The sequence below is a fragment of the Branchiostoma lanceolatum genome, chromosome 9 (assembly GCF_035083965.1).
Source record: "Branchiostoma lanceolatum isolate klBraLanc5 chromosome 9, klBraLanc5.hap2, whole genome shotgun sequence".
NCBI lineage: Eukaryota > Metazoa > Chordata > Leptocardii > Amphioxiformes > Branchiostomatidae > Branchiostoma > Branchiostoma lanceolatum.
Genome location: NC_089730.1, coordinates 6091384 through 6112945, shown reverse-complemented (window position 1 = coordinate 6112945; position 21562 = coordinate 6091384). Strand labels below are relative to the sequence as shown.

At 39.4% G+C, this 21562-nt stretch overlaps 1 protein-coding gene across 1 annotated transcript in view; it reads left to right on the top strand.

Annotated features, from left to right (window-relative positions):
• The first annotated feature begins 437 nt into the window (after positions 1–437).
• The window catches only part of LOC136442159 (perlucin-like protein), a 51675-nt gene continuing 30550 nt past the window's right edge, over positions 438–21562 (top strand). Inside the window, exons 1-2 of the mRNA XM_066438835.1 lie at positions 438–532; positions 1434–1494. Coding sequence (XP_066294932.1) covers positions 524–532; positions 1434–1494 — 70 coding nt within the window. The 5' untranslated portion in view covers positions 438–523. The remainder of the gene's footprint in view (positions 533–1433; positions 1495–21562) is intronic.

The following is a 21562-nucleotide window of genomic DNA, read 5'->3' as shown; positions in this document are numbered from 1 at the left end:
GTCATGTATATTTCAAGGGACCTTGACTTATCTATTTGTCTGTGTTTTCCATACGAGGTAGTACAGGACTCGCTAAATTTACATCTAGGCTTTAGCCAAATGTCGTATCAATATATACAGTACAGCTTTAATGGGCTATATGCGTGCACATGTACACAGCTTTAAAGGACTTTCACCCGACAAAAACAAAATTGAAAGGGCTTTGACCCCTTTGATAAGAAATTCACAATAAACTATATGGACCGAAATACCGTTATATGATATTTTGTAAATACGTTTTTTGTGTGTGATAAGGCTTTGTGCAAATGCAGTCGACGTGGCCGGATGTTTCTATTCATCAAAGGTAAAGACGTCGACATAAAGCAGCCGGTTGCCATGGAAACGCAAGATTTCAGCATGTGATTTTGAAAATTTGCAACGCTATTGGCTAGTTTTTCCCCTACGGTATTGCTTCGTACCTTTGTATAAAGTAGAACCAGACCGCCGAGCATAAATCAAATCCAGATACCAAGGGATCATCAACATGTTCATGGTAGGTACTCGCAACCAAATTCTTCACGGATTTTGTTTTTTTCGACACAACTGTTTCTTTGCCCGTATGTCGCGATAACTTGATAGTATATAGCAACGAGAGAACAAGAATGTATTGTGAGTATGCTGGACTGATGTTAATCATTAAAAAAAGAAGTACAGAGACAAATTTGGGAGAACAAAAAATGTACAATGATTCATATGGATGTTGTAAACATTTGCCCATTCATAGCCTTTCAGAAAAGTTGGAAATGTACGAAACATGGTAGATGTATTTTTATTACAAAACATTTTTTCTGTGAAACCTTTTAAGTTTACTGAAACGTTAGGAGATAGAATCCCTTTGGATGTGCAGCTAAAAAAACAGTGTACATTGCTGAAGCACCTTCAATTTACACGTCAACTGAACGAGGCTTTTTTCTGTAATGTTTCTTTTTTTCGGTGTTATATACGGAGGTATTTATTTCTAACGTTCAATGCTGTTACGTGTAACTGGTATGTCCGGGAGGTATTTGTTACATGTACTATAATAGATATACATTTATAACAAACGTATTATAGTTATATGTCGGAGAAAAATTATACTAGTGTTGTTTACGTGATCGTGAGTTTTTGTGATCAAAGATTGGGGAATATTACTATTGCAAACTATAACGTTACCACGTAAGAAGATGGTAACTTCCTAACTGAAGCTCCTTCAAAACTAAAACCAAAACAGATTTATCAAAGTTTAAATGTATCAAACGGTCGTGTGCCTTCTTACTGAAAGCTATAGCCATGGAATTCATCAATTCACGGTCTCCGAAAATCTCGCCCTATCCTGGAAAATGGATACATGGCGTTGTGTGGTACTAGCTATTCATGGATGATCCTTTTATCTAGAATGATAATTTTGTTTTCAGATGGAGAAGGCATTCCTGTTGTGCCTTGTGCTTATCAGCATACAAGTGGCAAAGGCGCAAGGTAACGTTTTATATTGAAATTCTAGGAAGGTTGCATTAGACACATGCGCTTTCAATTAAGGTTTATTGCCTACAAACATCATGTCTTGGAATTAAAAAAAAAAGATCCGTTGAAGGTTGCTTAAAAATTGCTTCAACGCAAAATTAAAGGCGACCAAAGCAATATTAGTGCAAAAAATGGAAATAAAATGATACTGAGATCTTTATGGTGGTGACATTTACTACGGTAATAACCACTGCTTAGCACATGTTTTGCGTAGTAACTTCATACTTTAAGCATTTTAAAACCGTGTAAAAACCATACGATAATCCCCTTATTAGTTTCGTGAGCCAACACAAACCCCAGCGACGATTTTAAGTGAGTTCTCACATCACAACGACAGCGTATTTTTTGCATCATGGACGTCGCTATACATTGTGATAGTGTTGTTTGAACTAATCATGAGTAGAAATTACTAAATAAATAAACTTTCGAAATTAGAAATTTTCGGGCCCTAATATTGCTTGGGTTTCCTTTAAAACACTGCGAAAAAGCCCTTCCCCTCCTACTACAAAAACGAATCCTCGCGAAAATCGACGAATATTTATTTACATTACTAACAGGAGCCAGGATATGAAAGACAACGATTAGAATGATAAGGAATATAATAATCTTGTGTTGCAGACTGTCCTGATGGTTACGAAGAAATCGACGGAAGTTGCTTTTTCTTCTCAAAAGTGGCCAAAAACTTCAAGGACGCCGAGATCGTGTGCGAGGGCCTTGGGGGCGAACTGCTTGAAGTGGACGACGCCGCTACCAGGGCGATTATTGACGACTACTCCCCAGCACGTTGCGTGTATGACACTCATACACTGCCAAAAATGCCTTGTCTTATTTTTTCTCGTTTCTTCTTATACACAGAAAAATTTTCTCAAAAGAAGAAAACTTCCTGTGTTTAAGAAAAACATTTTGTCCACGAGTTAAGAATCTTTTTCTTAAAGTAAGATGTTTCAAGAGAACATTTTCTTAAAAATAACAAGAAACACAATCTTGAAGTCAAGAAAAACAAGAAATGTGGACTTGAATTTCTAGAAATTCTTGAGGGTGAAAATCTATAAAAAAAAGTTTGCTTAAGAGAATTGGGAATTTCAAAGTGTTCCTTGTGAGAACTTCCATGGAAAGCATCAGACTAATTCTTCAATATTTCTTTCTTATTCCTTCTTGAAATTCTTAATATAAGAAAATTTGTCCACGAGTTAAGAAAAACTAGAAAAGCAAAAACCAAACTATTTTTGGTAGTCACTTCTACCTATATATTAGGACTTAAATGATGTAAACTGTATCTTTGTTATTTATTTTGTCTGTCTCTCACCTCTTCCCTCAATTAGAAAAATAAAGTGGACTGCAGGCAGAATTGAGCTTCTCATAGATAAAACAAACTTTAAGGTTCAAACAAAATCTATTTATATTCAGACAATAATTCTTGACATTACAAAATACTGAGTGTGTGTGTCTTAATATTCGAGGGTAAGGTTCCGGCTCATTTTCGGTGTTTTATGCTTGTTTTTGGCGATGTCTCAGGGGCTAGCCTAACAGTATATAATATGCCGGTTTTGCAAGAATTCACAGAATTGTACCTGTATTTCTGGAATTCGTCCGCGCATGCGTATTTCCAACAACTGTGTATTCCAGGGGAACTTGTTGCAATATTGGTACTCTTTTCCTTGTAGAAGACAAAATTCAAAATTTCGATTAAATATACAATTCATGTGCTAAGAAAAAGTACCAATGTTGCAAAAACTGACGTGAAACACTGTAAAAGATTTTCACATCTGTTTGTAGATTATACATGTGTATCCATGGTATTTGTTCCAATTCCATTTTCAAATGAAATCATCTACTCAATTTTTTTTCTGATTATTTTGCTACAGGTACTGGATAAGTCAACAGTCACTACTTGTTGACTACAACCAGAGTGCAGAGTAAGAACCAAATTGTTCCAATACTTTTCCAATTTACAATGAATTGTTTTCTTTTTTGTTCATTCTGTTCCATTTTATAGCTGCGCTTTTTCTTATCTTAGCATTTTTTTCAGCAAAGAATTCAAGTTTATCTGCAAAGCAACTGAGCATGAAGCAACTACATACAGGACAAGCGAAATACCTACTCACGAAACACCTAAGGACGAAACAACTACTCGCGAAACAACTACTCGCGAAACAACTACTCGCGAAACAACAACAGAAAAAACAACAACTGACAAAACAACTACAGGTGAAACCCCTTCAACCAATGTTAAACACATCAAAAGCAAGATTTTAGATATCTTTATCATTTCCGGGTTGAATTAGCATAAACTACTTCCGAAGTCAACGTTACAATGATTCCTTCCTGAATTAAAATGTGACATATACTAAAATAGGCTTTACTGTGTTAATATTTCCTGCTGAGTTCTCCTTCCCATTTGTCGTAAATGCTTTCTATTTCACTGTAATCATTCAAATGTTAGTAATGAAGAAACAGCTTCTCTGTTCCACAAACTCACCAAAGTGTTAGGCAATGCCGATTTGATGATATGGATGACATCATCTGGGCACTCCGAAAATGATGCGAGCGTGCGAAAAAAAGGTTGGCAAAAAAAGTTGGAAGGTTAAACATATGACTGAACACCAAACAATATGGTATACCGAATAATACATTCTCTATCATTGTTCTTTCACATCTTGTTTGACTTTGGAGGGCTTTGCTCATTAGTATCCATCTTTCGATATTTTTCACGGCACATGTTTGCTCATTTAGCATATTCATCGTATAATTTACCTTTGGCCATGCTGATTCGATGACATTCTCTGGGAACTCCAAAACTGATGCGAGCGTGCGAATAAAAGAAAAGTTTGACAAAATTGACAAACGCAGCTGCCTTCAGTATGACATTTAGTGGTCAGGAAGCTTAACTAAACTAGAGTTCCACGAACACATATCTCCGCCGAATAATCAGGGGATTATACAAATAGTGAAGAGTCTTGATTTTGAGGATGTGTATACATTTTAATGCTGTACATATATTACACATATTACATACATTGACTTACATGTAATATTCATCTCTTTTCTTTGTATAGTCACTTTATTCATATGTAAATTATGTTAATGACGTAAATATTACGATTGTTATGGAGTGAATTATATTACTGTGGTGATAATTATTTGCGATATTTTGTGGCAAGGTTGAACATGTGGTACATGGTATTTGTATGTATGGGTAGTTTTATCTTAAGTAGTTGTTTGTCTTATATCATCATGGTAACAGAGATCATGTCATGGTCTGTATAGTATGTGTCTATTACTGTAGCTCTTATACTGTTCTGTACATGACCACGGACGTAAACGTGATCTAGAAGGGTACCATTGTCTGTGGTGGGATCTTGGACTATTTGGCTGAAGCCTAACTGTTTCATGACAGTCAAGATTTTTGGCTGCGGTATCTTGAGGAGGTCGAAATTGAAGTCACCCAAGATTATTGTTATATTGTCCGTTGGTAGTTGATGTATGAGTTCCTGTAGTCTGTTGTTGAAGACTGCCTCAGGTAAGGTGTGTGGTCTGTAGATGTTAACGATGTTGACGGTGGTCGATAGTTTGGTGGCTGTAGTAGCTATGCTTTCCAGTCCATCAGTTGTAATATTGAGTAGTGTGAGATCAACGGTTGGTGCAGCCACGGTCATGACTCCTCCTCCTCTTCCATTTCTGTCTTTTCTAAATGCCGTTGCTTGTTGCATAAAATGTTGAGTTTGTTGTTGATAATTTAGGAAGGTTTCAACGAAACAGAAGACGTCGACCGGTTGTATTGATTTATCAGCTTTTAAGTCTGCCAGATGTTCTGCGTAGGAGCGAATGTTGATGAGCTTGATATTAATGTAGGTATCTTGATGTATTATGTTCGGTTGCTGTGACGACATTGGAGGTGGCAATTGTCTCAGGCGTTCCATTTCCATGATAACATCTTGGTTTGCAGTAATTGCATGTGGTTCAAATCCCAATAGGAACAATCCTTTCAAGGTCGTTACCCGTCTTAGGGCGACATATATTTGACCTGGAAAAAATCGCCCCTTCTTCTCAAAGGAGACAACAATTTCTTGGAGAGATTTTCCTTGTACTTTGTGGATCGTACAGCCGTAAGCCAGAGATAAAGGAAATTGCTGTCGTTGCGCTTGGATTGTTCGCTTGCCGTAACCGTTGTAGAATTGGACAGTTTGCCTTTTGATGGGTACCGCGTTTGGGTAATCTCTTTTGTATTGGCTGTCGGCTATTGCTTGTTTGCCAACGCGTTCACTGTCGAATTTGACGAGTATGGTGTGGACATCTTGCCCTGTGTTTTCAATGGCAACTACCGTACAGAGCGCACCATTAGAAATCCCATCAGAAATATTGACGTTGACTGTGACAATGGCTCTTGCCCCAACTGCTATTGATAATATCTCTCTTAGGCCGCCTGTTTCACTTGGTTTTGTTGATAGTTTAAGATTTGTGAGACCTGTTAGTAGGTCTTTTTTTGTGTCTCTGGCTTTAATGTGAAAGATTCTAGAGGGTAGTTTAGCCAGGTGTTCCATGTTGTGTTTGTGTGCCTCGGGATTGGTCCGGAAGACGTGTAACGCTTCTGCTGGGTAGGATGGGTCTGTTTTTGAGATTATCCTGGTTTTAAGGATGGTGATGTCTCTATCTGTACAAGAACCTGTTCTTACTCTCATTAAGATGTTTGCGAATTCCTGGTCGTTTTTCTGTCTCATGCTTTTTTCGAGTTCAAACATGCGAAAGTTCTCTTCCCAGAGTGAGCCGTGAAGTTGAGCATACTTGTCTGATGGTGTGTTGAAAACATGTTTTTGTCCAATGGGTTGCAGCTGGAACAAGTCTCCCACGGCTAGTATGCTCACTCCTCCGAAGCGTGAGTCAGGGTTGTTGCTTCCACAGATGTCTTGCAGTCTTCGATGTATGTGGTAGAAGTGGTCTGAACCGACCATAGAAACTTCGTCTATAATTAAAAGTTTTAGTTTTCCAATACGTGACCGTAGCGTGTTTAGTTTGTCACTGCTAAGTGGTTGGTAGGTGTTGCCTTTGCCACAGCTAAGGCCTAGTGCTGAATGGACGGTCATTCCATCGATGCCAAACGCAGCAGTTCCGGTATAAGCTGTCAGTAACACTGGAAGGTCGTTGGGGTCGAAATAATGTCCTGAGAGAGGTGTGAGCAGTCTTAAGGTCTCATACTTTACCAACTGGATAATGTGGCTTTTTCCAACCCCACCAGGGCCACTCAGGAATACTGTGTACTGTGGTATTGACTTGTTATGTTTTAGAGCTATGATTGTTTCTTTGCACAATTTACGATGAAACCTGAGTACTTCCATTTGTTTTGTGTTAAGAGATCGCATCATTGTTCTGTATTTTTGCGGGCTCATGTGTTGTTTATTTAGTTCTGCTGTAAAGCGTGCATGGAGTTCTGAGGTTTGTTTTGGTTGTGTTACCGGAGCTAGATCGACGTTGTTGTGGAGGTCGTCTTCGGACATGTCTCTTTCTATAGTTAGTCCTTCAGCTTGTTGTTGGGCCTGTTGGTGTTCCAAATTTGGAGCCACACTATCCCATGCGTTTTCTGGTGGTCCATTTCGCAATAGGTCTTGATAGGCCGAATTGATTTTGTCGGCATTAATGTTGAACATACCTTCATTAGCCAGAATGATGTCTTTGACGTGGTCGTAATGGTCTTTGTATGTTGCAAAGTTCTTTTTTAGATCTGTCTCTTCGTTTCGCCATGGTGAGTACAGCATGAGGAGATTTCTGTACCTATCCTCATTGTCCTTTTTCTCCTTGTGGAACCTGCATGGATGGAAAGATGGTTTTATTGTTTGTTGGTAATGTGGCTTTTATCCTAGTGTTATCATTGTTTAGGGTGTGTTTGAAGTTTGTATAGAATTAATATTATCGACGGTTGATTTTACAATTGCTAAGAATGTCTTTGGTGCTGAATGTTTAGTTTTATAGCTGAAAGTTAAATGTTTTCCGTGGTGGTGTTCTGTAAGTGGTGCTGAAGGTGAGTTCTGTCAGTGGTGCTGAAGGTGAGTTCTGTCCGTGGTGCTGAAGGTGAGTTCTGTCCGTGGTGCTGAAGGTGAGTTCTGTCCGTGGTGCTGAAGGTAAGTTCTGTCCGTGGTGCTGAAGGTGAGTTCTGTCCGTGGTGCTGAAGGTGAGTTCTGTCCGAGATGTTAATGGTGAGTTCTGTCCGTGGTGCTGAAGGTGAGTTCTGTCCGTGGTGCTGAAGGTGAGTTCTGTCCGTGGTGCTGATGGTGAGTTCTCTCCGTGGTGCTGAAGGTGAGTTCTGTCCGTGGTGCTGAAGGTGAGTTCTGTCCGTGGTGCTGAAGGTGAGTTCTGTCCGTGGTGCTGAAGGTGAGTTCTGTCCGTGGTGCTGAAGGTGAGTTCTGTCCGTGGTGCTGAAGGTGAGTTCTGTCCGTGGTGCTGAAGGTGAGTTCTGTCCGTGGTGCTGATAGTTAGTGTTGTCCGTGGTGCTGATAGCGAGTGCCGTCCGTGGTGCTGAAAGTGAGTTTCGTGCGTGGTGTTGAATGTTAGTGCTGTTTTTGCGGTTGATAGTTAAGTGATATAGATAATATTATCTTGCCTAATGATGCAGTGTTGCTTTCTTCTCTGCATGTTGCCCAGGTTATTTTTCAACTTGATGATGGTTGGATAGCTTTGTATCCTGTTGATATTGTGTTGTTCGTCGTTGTTGCTGTTATGAAGCACATCTGGTATGTGGTCCATTGACTCGTCGGGTTGGTCTTTTCCACTTATTTTGTAGGTGGCTGTAAATTCTGCAAGGGACATTGATTCAAGTTCAGTTGGTCGGGATGCATATCTGTCAAGTGGCGATGTGCAGAAGATGTTTTCGTCGTTTTCATCCATTTTTTCAAGGATATGTTTAGGTTTTAGCATTGATACGCGTTGTTCCTTTTTGGCAGTGTTGATATGGACGACTTGTCTGCTTTTCCTTTGGAGTGGTAGAGAAAGCAGTCTGTAAACAGATTCTTGTGCGCTGACCTCTCTGTTACTTAGGAATGCTGACCCAACCTTTCGTAGTTTTGAACGAAGATCTTCCCCTTTACTTTCTTCTAACACTTTTTGTAGTAGTTCGCTCATGGCTCGTTCTGACTTTAACATGTAGCTCGTAATATACATTATGCAACTATATGCGTCCAATATGTACTGAATATCCATATTTGCACGCCATAGCTTTAAGATTTTCGGGTTATATTGGTTGATGTATGCTTCGGATGGCTTTCGTTTTAAAATTATCAGTTCACCGGACTTTGTTAGCTTCAACGCTTGTTGGTATTCCTGTTGTGTTACCTTAGCTCTCTGTAACAGTCGTTTAAGTGAGATGTCAGATGGGGTATTTTCGTCCTCCATGATCGTTCTGACTTTCCGCAGCACATTTTCCTTACCCTTTAGTTCTGTTGTTACTTTTGATGGGTTTAGTTCAGGTGATGGTCTACCGATCATTGTGTGGTTGCTTGGTGGATGGGGAAATCTGAATCTGCACACCCCTGCCCGTCTACATGTTTTGGAATGGACATGTTTTTGTAAAGATAGTACCAATTGCCTCATGTCTTCGTCTTCTTCGTCAGGAATTGCACATGTCTGATGTTGATTAATGAAGTTAATTACTTTGTCATCACTGTCGACACCCAGCTTTGGCGCGTTTTTAATCCAGAGGATGGTGTGTGCATGTGGAGAGCCCCTTGCCTGTATTGGATAAAGATAAAGAATAAAGAGGGATAATCATATGAATATTTGCTGCGTAGATGTTGAGTGTTGTCCTTGGTATTGGGTGCAAAAGTGCTGGCATGTTGTGAGTAATAAGTTCTGCTTTATTTAGTGCTGTCCTTTGTGTCGGGTACATGGTGCTGTCCTTCATGGTGTGTGTTTAAGTTTGTCTTGTTGTTTGGTTTAAAGTGCAATTTTTCGTGATGAGTAGTAAGTGGTGAGTGCTGTCCGTGGTGATGAGTGGAGAGTGCTGCCTTTGGTGTTTTGCAATCGCTGTTTAGTGCTGTATGTTGAATGCTGTATTGGGTGTGATATTTTAAGGTGACCATGGTGCTGAAAGTGAAGTGCTATCCGTGGTGTTGAACTTCAAGTGATGTCGTTGTTGCTGAGTGCGCTGCCTTTGATGTGGACGGTTAAGCATTGTTCTTGGTGCAGTGTATTAAATGGTGAATTTGTTCTCGAATAATTTTGTACTTTTCTGCGTTACGTTATTCTGTTACTTTCCTGTTGTCCTTAATTGACAAATTATTAATCAATTCATGGTGTGAGTTTTCATTGTATAGGTGTGGTTTGTTAAGTGTGTTTTGTCCGTGGTGCTGAAAGTGAGTTCTGTCCGTGGTGCTGAAAGTGAGTTCTGGCCGTGGTGCTGAAAGTGAGTTCTGTCCGTGGTGCTGAAAGTGAGTTCTGTCCGTGGTGCTGAAAGTGAGGTCTGTCCGTGGTGCTGAATGTGAGGTCTGTCCGTGGTGTTGATAGTCATTGATGTCCGTGGTGCTGAACGTTAATTTTGTTGTTGTTTTTGTGTTTTTGTGTATATTTTGACTAGATTTACATGGAATAAGGTGTCTGACCTGAAACTCTATCCTGATCATGTAGTCTTGCAGTTCGCCGATAGGGTTCTCCTTGCCTCCGATGAACTCCTTGAAGAATAGGTTTAGACGGTAGTGGAATTGCCGAGCTGCGGTGACTGGGTTTGAACGAAGCCATGTGCATTTCTCGTTCCATGTCATATTGTCGATGTCTTCTTTTGTAAGATGTTGTCCGTATTGGCGAGCGATACTTTGAATTACTTCAGGCCATTTCATATCTGCTGCCGAGAGGGTCAGGAAATATGTAGGTATTCCTAGCTGCCTGACCATCCCGAGAAGATCTAATAAGACTGTATTCCAGAAGGCTGGGGACCCGCGGATGTTTTTCATGAATTTGAATGCATTGTCAGTGCGGAGCATTGCTTGGACATTGACCTCGTTCTTCATGAGCCCAGCATTTATAGTGTTGTTTTGAAATGTTTTACCTCTTGTTTGACGCATGTTGACTTGTATGTTATCGGCAACTTGCTTTGCTTCGGTGATATATTGTGCTGCCAGGATGTATTCTATGTCTTTTGAGAACCTACCGTCTTTATGTAGAATACGCTGATTGAAGAATTTTTTCGGTGTGATATTTCTTATCCGTTTGTCTTTGTCTCCTAAGCCACCATGTCCAAAGGGATACTTTGATGGATTAGCAAGTTCTTCATATTTATCGTCTGATAGAAACGGGCAGGGAGTTTGATTTTCACCTGGTGCAATCGAGAAGATATCGTTTCCATCTGTTATTTGCTCTTCTTGTAGCAGAGTGTCATATGGTATTCCTCTTAGTTTGCTTGTTTCCTCAAAAGCAATTCTGTCTTCTTCATCTTCTAGTTCTTGTGTAGACATCTCAAGCTGTGGTTGTTCCTTGTCGTGAATATCTTGTAATGCCACGTAATGTTCCTCACCTATGTGCCCAATTGTTATTGTCTTGTTGCTGTTGTGTTCTAGTGGGTTAATGTTCACTTCCCAGTCTGGTGAATTCGTTTTGATGATTCTTATATTTATCTTTAGCATGTCTGCGACCCCTTGAATCGCTACGTTGTCTGCCCATGCACCATTTTTCAAGCTAGATATAAAGGATTGGTACTGTTCCCGTCTACGTTCATGTGATGTGAGTTGGGTTTGTTCTGATTGTGTACCCTGGGTTATAAATGGTCCGTATATGATTTCAGCCTCTAGTTTGTCAAGGAAGTCAATGAGTTTCGCTCTTATCTCAGGTCCTGGGATGGTTTGTTCGCCTATTGTTGGTAGCAATTTGGATACACTGTGGTAGAAACAGTTTCCATCACCCGGTACATTTAAAACCCTTAAGTGTTTGCTTGCTGCTAATTGCTGTAAAGTGTCATACGTGTTTTGCGTAGATTGTGATTGCGCAGCGGTTGATCCTTGTATGGGAATCGTAATGCTATTCTGGTGGTCGCCTGGTTGTTTATTCTGCATTTTTTCTTGTGGTGAATTTGATATTGCCTCCCATAAATCTGGTTGATCATTTTCCCATTGTGATTGCCAATCTAGACATTCGGTAATGTCCCTGTATAATGGGTTGTGCCTTTTAAGCCAATGAAGTGCATCTGTTACTCTTTTTGGACGAACAAACTCGAACATGTGGTGACCTAAGTAAGACAATTTTCTTTTGAGTTTCAGTGGCACAACTTCTGCTGTGGCGGGGATCCTTGGTAATAGAGTTGTGAGAGAATGTAATTTGGTTGGTATATTTACAGCATTACCATGAATACATTTTTGTCCTCCTCTTGGTAAGCCAATGAGTTTCATGAAAGGTATTCTTTTACTTATCAATCTTAGCTCTAATGGTCGTAGACCATCTAATTCTGGTGGTATTATATCTAATGATAAACCGTTAGCTATAGATTGAACAGGTAGAACCCCCCGTTTTAGTGATAAATGACACGTGCGACAGATCCAAATTTTATCGTTCTCTGCCGTTTGTTTTTGTAGTGTAGTGATTTTGTGTATAAGTTCTTTTGCTGCGTATCGTTCACGTTTGAATTCGAGGACAGATGACTTATAAAGTAGTCGACAGCATGACCAGCAATCGTAGATCGGTCCTTCTGCTAACTTTGATATGAATTTTGCTGCACTGTCTTGAAGAGGATTCTTTAGTCTTTTCTTTTTTGTTGGTTGCTTCTGTAAGGTAGTTTTATTGTTGTCTTTTATATGTTCTTTGTGTTGCTCTGAATTTGCTGTTCTGTTTTTTTTGTTTTTTTTTGTATTATTTCTTGTGTTGTGTCCATGTATTTTTTTGTTTTGTCTTGAATGTGTGGGAATTTTCCTTTTCTTGGGAGGAATTGCTTGTTGTATTGTGGTGACAGCTGTTATTTTGCGTTTTCTTGTGGTGATGCTGTGTATCGTTGTCTCGTTTGCTGCTTGCTTTTTTTTCTCTTTCATGTGTTCCCTGGTACCAGATGGTGACTTTTTGTTTACTTGTCGGCATTGTTTTGGTTCTTGACCTTGCGTTCTGGTAATGGTTTGACTTTGTTGTTGATCGATGTGAGTTTGTTCTTGTCTACGTTGTTCACGTGTACGGTTCCTCATTTTTTGTAGTCTGTTTGTCCTTTCTTGTTCTGTTTCGTGAGCTCTCTTCTTTCTTTTTTCAATACATTTACGTCCTCGTCGTTCCTTGTTGCCTTTTGATTTCAAGCGTGGCATGTTTCTGTATCCGCTTCCACTCAGCTTACTGGTTAATGTCTACGTCCTGGTTGTCAGCTTGTAATCGTGACTTCGTGACGTAACTGTTGTGTTATTTGTTGTTGTCTTGTGTTGATGTTGTTGCAATTATTGCATGGTGTGCTGTTAAAATAAAGGGCAGTTCGTTAGTGGTCGCCACGGTATGTTGATGTCTGTATGACGAATATGACGTAGTTGTAATTATTTAGGGTAAATTTCTCTTTTTGTATGTATGGTTGATCATGACATAATGTTTTTGTGATATTTGGACACAAGAAAGGGCATTATTTTTTATCATCATATAGCTACTGAACACCCATTCAGCATTCATGGATCATATATGTAATGTAACAGCGAAGTAGCACACTCTGTGTTCGTAAATAAAACATGACTTTGACAACGCAGTGGATTTTTGTATCAAATTTATTATATGATAAATGGAAATGGACATTATGGTCCTGTAATGTTAAATATGACAAATGAAGTCATTATCCTTGTTTTCTTTCTATTCACATGAATTACTGATATTATCAACTGTCAAGGTGAATTGAATTGCCATCTACGAACATAGTGCTTATATAGAGCGATACGTTTAGTATTCAATACATGATATAACATAAATGTTGTTAGAGTTAAAATGAATTGTTCCAGCTGGTTACCATTTTTCTTTAGGTCTATATATGTTATATTGGGAAATAGAATGTAGGAAAGTGTTTATATTTATATATATATATATATATATATATACATAAGATAGTATAAGTTGGCTAAGTTGCAGTATTCTTTCTGTCCAACTGGACTTAACTGTTACTATGTATAAAATATGAAAGTTAACAATGTTGAAAAGTTACATATAATCTACATCTACTTCTGTGCGTTTTAACTGATATGTCTGTTTTGTTAGCCCACTAAGGTGTACTTAACTATATTTCATGGTTATTAATGGGCAATATATGTTTCTTCATTATATATGATTGATGTTTTCAGAACACATATCATTTTAGATATTGAGACACACCGGTTGTATTATTAACATATTATGGGTATGTTCTTGTGCACGTGGTGATGCAACATATAAGGTACATTGATGTGATAGGCCAATGTGGTGGTTATTAGCATCTCAATTAATAAAGTTGGTGCTTTATTCAATATAGAATGATATTGTATTCTATTGCCTTAGGTCATGACTATGTCTGAAGCTATGAGTTGGGGTTCTCGCGACACGGTTTTTGCGATCATTCTGTTGTCTGTAAGAAAATTGCGTTATCCGGCGTTTAAAGGCAGGCTCTAGGACCGCACGGACATTCTATTTATCAAAGGTACGATTTTGTCAGTTTGCATCAACAACATAGCGTTATAATTAGCACCAAGGACGGTAATTAAGTACTAGTACAGTTAGAAGTCGTCACCAAGAACAGTACTTTATACCTGGCATTTTCGACGTAACTTAACATTGCGCATCTAGGACGTGACTTAACAAACACGACCAGCTATTGGACTTAGCAGATAAGATCAAGGGGAGGACTGGATATTCATCACCAAGGACAGGACTGGAAAGTCAATACCAAGGACAGGACTGGATAGACCACATGGAGGCCATTATGTCATATTGTATTACCTGGACGGGCACGGGTCCTTCACATCTAGTCGTATTCAGAGTTTGATCATAGCCAATAATGTGTTCGTGTGTGAAAACCTTTTCGTGCAATACTACAGATCGTTTTTATTCGTAAGCTCGTTTCATACTGTTTTCATGGATAGGTAGTTATGGACGATATAGTTCATTGTTCTGAATGTGCCCGTGTTTGGTTGGCAGTCGAGTAGCATGTAAATGTGAGTAAACATGTTTTTGTTGCTTTTAGTGCTGATGTTGTATAGTAGTGTTGACTTTGTTTTGTCTATGGACTGTGCAGTTGATCGGATGTTATGTGATCGTAGCGATTGCAGGATATCCCGTTATTAGTTTTATACAAGTAAAAGTCACGACATGGTTCTGAGTTTAGGACGGTATCGATCAAGCGCTTTCGCTCGTTGTCCGACATTTTGGCGAAGATACTCGGTTTCACTTGCAAGAGGTCATTTGCACAGGGTGCAAACAAGGAGACCCAGATTTGGTGGGATGGATCAATAATCTGTACTGATAAACAGTATGCAATGTCGGGTTTGTAGATTGTTGTACCACATTTATTACATGCAAATTCTCCTTCGCTTCCCTCGCGCAATGCCTGCTTGCAAGTATCATTAATACACGCGTTGTAAACTGGCCGGTTTCGTGCTATAGCCGTAATCGTTGCACGCACTAGTCCTCGTGCGTTTTCGTCGGCAGTATTAATTTGCTGTATAGTCATTTTGTTGTACGGTTTTGGTGCTGTATCATTGCTGATTTGGAGATAAGGTATGTTAGACATGTCAAGGTCAGCCATTGACATAGTGACTTGTTTGCTTTCTGCATTTATTGGATCGACAGATATGATCGTGTCTTTTGTAGCGGTGAGTTGTCGTTGCTTATTGAAAGTTGATAATTTGGCCCCTTTGATTTGCAGTAATGTGTTGACGTATGCGGTATCGAGTAGTTCAATGTTTTTCTCCCAGATTGTGACGTCTATCTTACAGTTGCTGGGGTCGGCGATTACTAGATGTAACTTCCGGATCGTTACATCGTCAACCTTGCGTTTCACTGCTGATATAGGGTATCTTTCCACAATGACACCTTGGATGTTGACGAAGTTGTTATCTGTGACGTCTGTTAGATCAGCTATACGCGTGTAGGTTATGCTATGATCAACAGATATGTCTTCACACTCGTCTATAAGTGTGTTTTCTTTGAGAGCTATTTCAAATTTCGTCTGACAGTATCGTGGGTTTCCTGTTTTGATTATCGCATCACTGATGCGATATGATTGGTTCACTATTAACCTTGTTTCAATGTCCAATGCACATTTGTCCCATGCCACCGCGTGGATTTCGCCTGTGGTATCAGAGAACATCAATGATAAGCGGTGTCCTGGGTCATTCTGTCCTCGCCTTGTGAATTTTGTAACAGCATGTTTCCTGATCAATTTAAGCTTGAGGATGGGTTTTCCGCTGTTTGTCTGATCGAGATCAATGACATTTACAATCTTAGATATACCTGCATTGGTATCTTGATTGCCTGGTGCTACTGTACTACCATTATCTTTAGTATCTTTATCTGATACTGTATCTACATCTTGCACCTCGGGTATTGAGGTAGAGGGCGTGGCGTTGTCTTCTGTCGGTGGGTTGTCAGATCGTTGGTGTGTGGTGGTGGCGTGCGTTTTCTTTTTTCCCATCTGAGAATGTAACATGTCATTATCATTCACTGTTGAAATAGACCCTGAAGTTCTGTTGTGTCATGATTATCTAGTAGGAAGAACTGAATTGTCTCATATCTTTCCATAGTGGTGATACACTCATTGTCGCTAATGCCATCATTCGGCCACACAGTTGTGTTGGTCGTATGGTCGGATGGGGTAGTATCGTGTACATTATGTTGTGGCTTAACGTTTTCCTTATTATCCATGATATGACGTTATATGTTAAAAGTGCGTCAATAACCTTTTCTTTCCTTTTGCTGCATTTGTGTACTGTCCAACCTTGTGTTGGGAAGATGTGTCTTTTGGTGAGAAACGTTGACTGGCTGTCGTTGTGTCGGAACTTCTGGTTGTGGGTTCCTTGAGTAGTTCTATGGAGTTAATAATAAATATCAATTTTTATGATGAAATTGGTTAGGATGAACTGGTATATTGAATTCAAAGAGTTGTGTTCTGTTTTGTAGTTTCGGTTCTGATGTAGGCAGAATCATTCTGGAGCCGAGGCACTAGTCGTATTGTGTTTCTTCATATGCATCATTTTGGTATTGTATGCAGATTGAACGGAAAGTGCCCTTCCTTTTTTGTCCAAACGGTATTTTACGTAGCAAGAAAGCATGTTTAGTCATGTTTGGTTTAGTGTGTTGTTCTTGCGTTTGGGTTTGTTTTTGGGATGGTTCTTTTGTATGGTAAGAGACATATCAATCTAAATTAGAGTCATATATACAAACATTATATCTTGATAATAGAGATTTATTATTTATGGGTTAATTTGCTTTGCTTTATGATATTATCTTAAAAGTTGTAAATGTTTGTAAATGTGATATGCTGTAATCCACATAATACCTTACCTTGTCAAAGTCCTAACGATGCAGTGTTGTAGACGCCAATGTGTTTATTAAGTCTCCTTTTGGCCGTATCTATATAGTGATAAATGGATAGATATATTATTGAGAAGCAGTAAATGATCTCGTCTTACATAGCACACAGTTATCATTGGGAATTTTTTTGTCATAGATAGAGTGCTATGTTGACTTCGTTAGCTAAGATATTGATTATTGTCTTGATGATATCGTTCGTAAAGTGAACATGGCATTTTTGGCTTTACAGACATAATGTTAAGTAAACACGGTGCGAGACCCATGTTAACCGGATTTATAAAGCTGTAGGCGTTGTTATTCAGCGTTTTCTTGGGAAGAATGTGTTGTAGACATGATGAAGGATAACTTACTTAAGAATGTCTTGTCCCCCACATCTAAAGTGGTACATTTGGCAAGATCGGTCACCCAGTAGGTCTACCTGTTCTTCCCTATGAAACCGTACACAAGGTAGTGGCGCTATTGACGCGTTTCTATGTTTTAAATTTTTGTCCTCATTACGGATAAGCATGAGTAGTTAGTCGATAAGACATTATATAAGGGTGTGCGTTGATCTTTGTTCTAAGCATATCGTTAGTCTTGTTAACCATGTTAAGTAAACAGGGTGCAAAGTCATGTTAGTCGGTGTCATAACGCTCTATTTCTTTTTATTGGGCGTTTAATATCGTGGTGAAAACGCGTGCTATGTCCCCCATCATCCAAAGTGGTACCTTCGGCATGACCTGGGGTGATCTCATTTAGTCTGCCTGCACTTCTCAATGAATCAGCACGTAAGGCAGTGGCGCTATTGAAGCGTCCCGGCCTTGTCGATTTGAAGATTTCAAGACTGAATATATAACAAACAGGGGAAAGTAGAGCTTGTTTTCTATGTTTGAATTTTTTGTCCTCTTCACGGCATAGCATGAGTAGTTAGTCGATAAGATATTATATCAGGGTGTGCGTTGGTCTTTGTTCTAAGCATATCGTTAGTCTTGTTAACAATGTTAAGTAAACAGGGTGAAAAGTCATGTTAGCCGGTGTCATAACGCTCTATTTATTTTTATTCAGCGTTTAATACCGTGGTGAAAACACGTGCTATGTCCCCCATCATCGAAAGTGGTACCTTCGGTTTGCCCTGAGGTGATCTCATTTAGTCTGCCTGCACTTCTCATTGAAACCGCACGTAAGGAAGTGTCGCTATTGTAGCGTCCAGGTCTTGGCGATTTGAAGATTTCAAGACTGAATATATAACAATCCAGGGATAGAGGAGCTTGTTGCGTAGCTTTTTTTGTCACAGAGAGAGTGCTTTGTTGTCTTCGTTGGATAGAATTTTGATCATTGTCATGATGATATTGTTCGTCTTGTGAACATGGCATTTTGGGCCTTCCAGACATAATGTTAAGTTATCACGGCGCGAGACTCATGTTAGCCGGACTTATAAAGCTGTAGGCGTTGTTATTCAGCGTTTCCGTGGGAAAATGCGTTGTAGACATGGAGAAGAATAATTTTAGAATGTCTTGTCCCCACATCAAAAGTGGTACATTCGACATGACCTGTCACCCAGTAAGTCTACCTGTACTTCTCATGAAACCGCACACAAGGTAGTGCCGCTATTGACGCGTTTCTATGTTTCAATTTATTTTCCTCTTTGTGACAAAGCAGTCGATAAGACATTATATCAGGGTGTGCGTTGATCTTTGTTCTAAGCATATCGTTAGTCTTGTTAACAATGTTAAGTAAACAGGGTGAAAAGTCATGTTAGCCGGTGTCATAACGCTCTATTTCTTTTTATTCAGCGTTTAATACCGTGGTGAAAACGCGTGCTATGTCCCCCATCATCGAAAGTGGTACCTTCGGTATGACCCGAGGTGATCTCATTTAGTCTGCCTGCACTTCTCATTGAAACCGCACGTAAGGAAGTGTCGCTATTGTAGCGTCCAGGTCTTGGCGATTTGAAGATTTCAAGACTGAATATATAACAATCCAGGGAAAGAGGAGCTTGTTGCGTAGTTTCTTTGTCACAGAGAGAGTGCTTTGTTGTCTTCGTTAGATAGAATATTGATCATTGTCATGATGATTGATATGTTCGTCTTGTGAACATGGCATTTTGGGCCTTCCACTCCAGACATAATGTCAAGTAAAAACTGTGCGAGACTCATGTTAGCCTGAGTTATAAAGCTGTAGGCGTTTTTATTCAGCGTTATCGTTAGTCTTGTTAACAATGTTAAGTAAACAGGGCGCAGAGTCATGTTAGCCGGTGTCATAACGCTCTATTTCTTTTTATTGAGCGTTTAATATCGTGGTGAAAACGCGTGCTATGTCCCCCATCATCCAAAGTGGTACCTTCGGCATGACCTGAGGTGATCTCATTTAGTCTGCCTGCACTTCTCAATGAAACCGCACGTAACGTTGTGGCGTTATTGAAGCGTCCCTGCCTTTTCGATGTGAAGATTTAAAGACTAAATATATAACAATCCAGGGAAAGAGGAGCTTGATGAGTATTTTTTTTGTCACAGAGAGAGTGTTTTGTTGACTTCGTTAGATAGAATATTGATCATTGTCATGATGATATTGTTTGTCTTGTGAACATGGCATTTTGGGCCTTCCAGACATAATGTTAAGTTATCACGGTGCGAGACTCATGTTAGCCGGGGTTATAAAGCTCTAGGCGTTGTTATTAAGCGTTTTTGTGGGAAAATTGCGTTGTAGACATGGGGAACAAGAACTTTAGAATGTCTTGTCCCCCACATCGAAAGTGGTACATTTGACATGACCTGTCACCCAGTAAGTCTACCTGTACTTGTCATGAAACCGCACACAAGGTAGTGCCGCTATTGTCGCGTTTGTATATTTCAAATTTATGTCCGGAAGTAGCGTTATTGAAGCGTCCTTGCCGATTTGAAGATTTCAAGACTGAATATATAACAAACCAGGGAAAGAAGAGCTTTCTTGCGAAGTTTGTTGGTATGATAAGGAGATCTATGTTTGTATGGTAAGGAGATTTATGTTTTTCTTTATGTTTTTACCATGTATTTGCAATTAGCCCACGGGCATGAACTTGCAATAAACTTCTTATTATTTTAAAGTAGAGTTATATATACAAACATCATGTATTATTTACAGAAATGTATCAATTATGTGTTTGTTTGCATTGCTGTATGATATTATCATAAAAGTTGTAAATGATTGTAGATGTGATATGTACTGATCCACATAATACCTTACCTTGTCAATGTCCTAACGATGCAGTGTTGTACAGGCCGATGTGTTTGTTACAGTCTTCTTTTGTCCGTATCTATATGGTGATAGATGATTTCGATGTTATTGAGAGGTAGTAAATGATCACGTCTTGCAAAATGCACAGTTATGAGTTATTTGTCCCCATCATTCAAAGTGGTACATTCGGCATGACCCGGATGCTAGTCAGTTTGCTTGTTATTCTCAATGAACCCGCAGACAAAGATGTGGCGCTGTATGTTCTGAATGTCTATATATCAATACTGAATATATAACAAACCAGGGAAAGAGGACTTTCTTTACAGCGTCCTTGTTTGTCATGGAAATGGTCCGTTAGATATCGCATACTGATCAATGTTCCACCTTTAATAAACACACGTTCATGCAGCCGTTATTTTTTTGGTACACGGATTTCAAGGTATTCGTCACGCGGAGTAACTTAAAATGAGACATTAATAAGTAATAGACTCTGGTATAGCTTTATTTTCTTGTCATCTAAAGGGTACAATCCGTTGATCTTTGTTCTAAGCATAAACAGGGTGCAAAAGTCATGTTAACCGGTGTCATAACGCTCTATGTCTTTCTATTCAGCGTTATCGTGGTGAAAATGCGTGCTATGTCCTCCATCATCAAAAGTGGTACATTCGGCATAGTGGTGCGGATCGGTCCGGCCGGAGCGGTTCCGGACTTGTAGAACGTTTAGGTTGAAGTCCAAAGAAACCTAAACGTCTGGAAACAAGTCCGGACTTGAAAAATTTTCTCTCACTCATACACTCCTTTTTGTTTTAAACCATCTTAAACCTTCCTTAAATCATGAAATTTGCACTAGAAAAATATTAAAACATTGCTGTTTTTGTGTTTATAACTGAACTTTTATGTTAATTACTGACTGTATATAATTCCGTATATATGGTTTTCAAATTACATGTAAAATATCTGCCAATATGCAATTTTACATGTAACACGAAAAAATATTCCAAAATTATTGTTCAGGTCCGGACTTTCAAGTCCGGACCTGAACCTAAACCTCTGGACTCGAGTCCGAACCTAAACCTAAACTCGGGTTTAGATCCACACCACTAATTCGGCATGACCCGGAACTCAGCAAGTCTGTGTGCACTTCCAGATGAACCGTACAGAAGGTAGTGGCGCACTTGCGGCGTTATCACGTGGTATAGTCATGTTGCAAAGGATCTTGGTCAATGATTAGTTTGTAAGATAGCACTGCAACATTAACCTGGTCTACTTGTATGCCGCGATAGCGACAGTGAGCATACACCATCGTATTGTTCACAATAAGAGCAGAAATGTTAAGCAGCCAAAATGG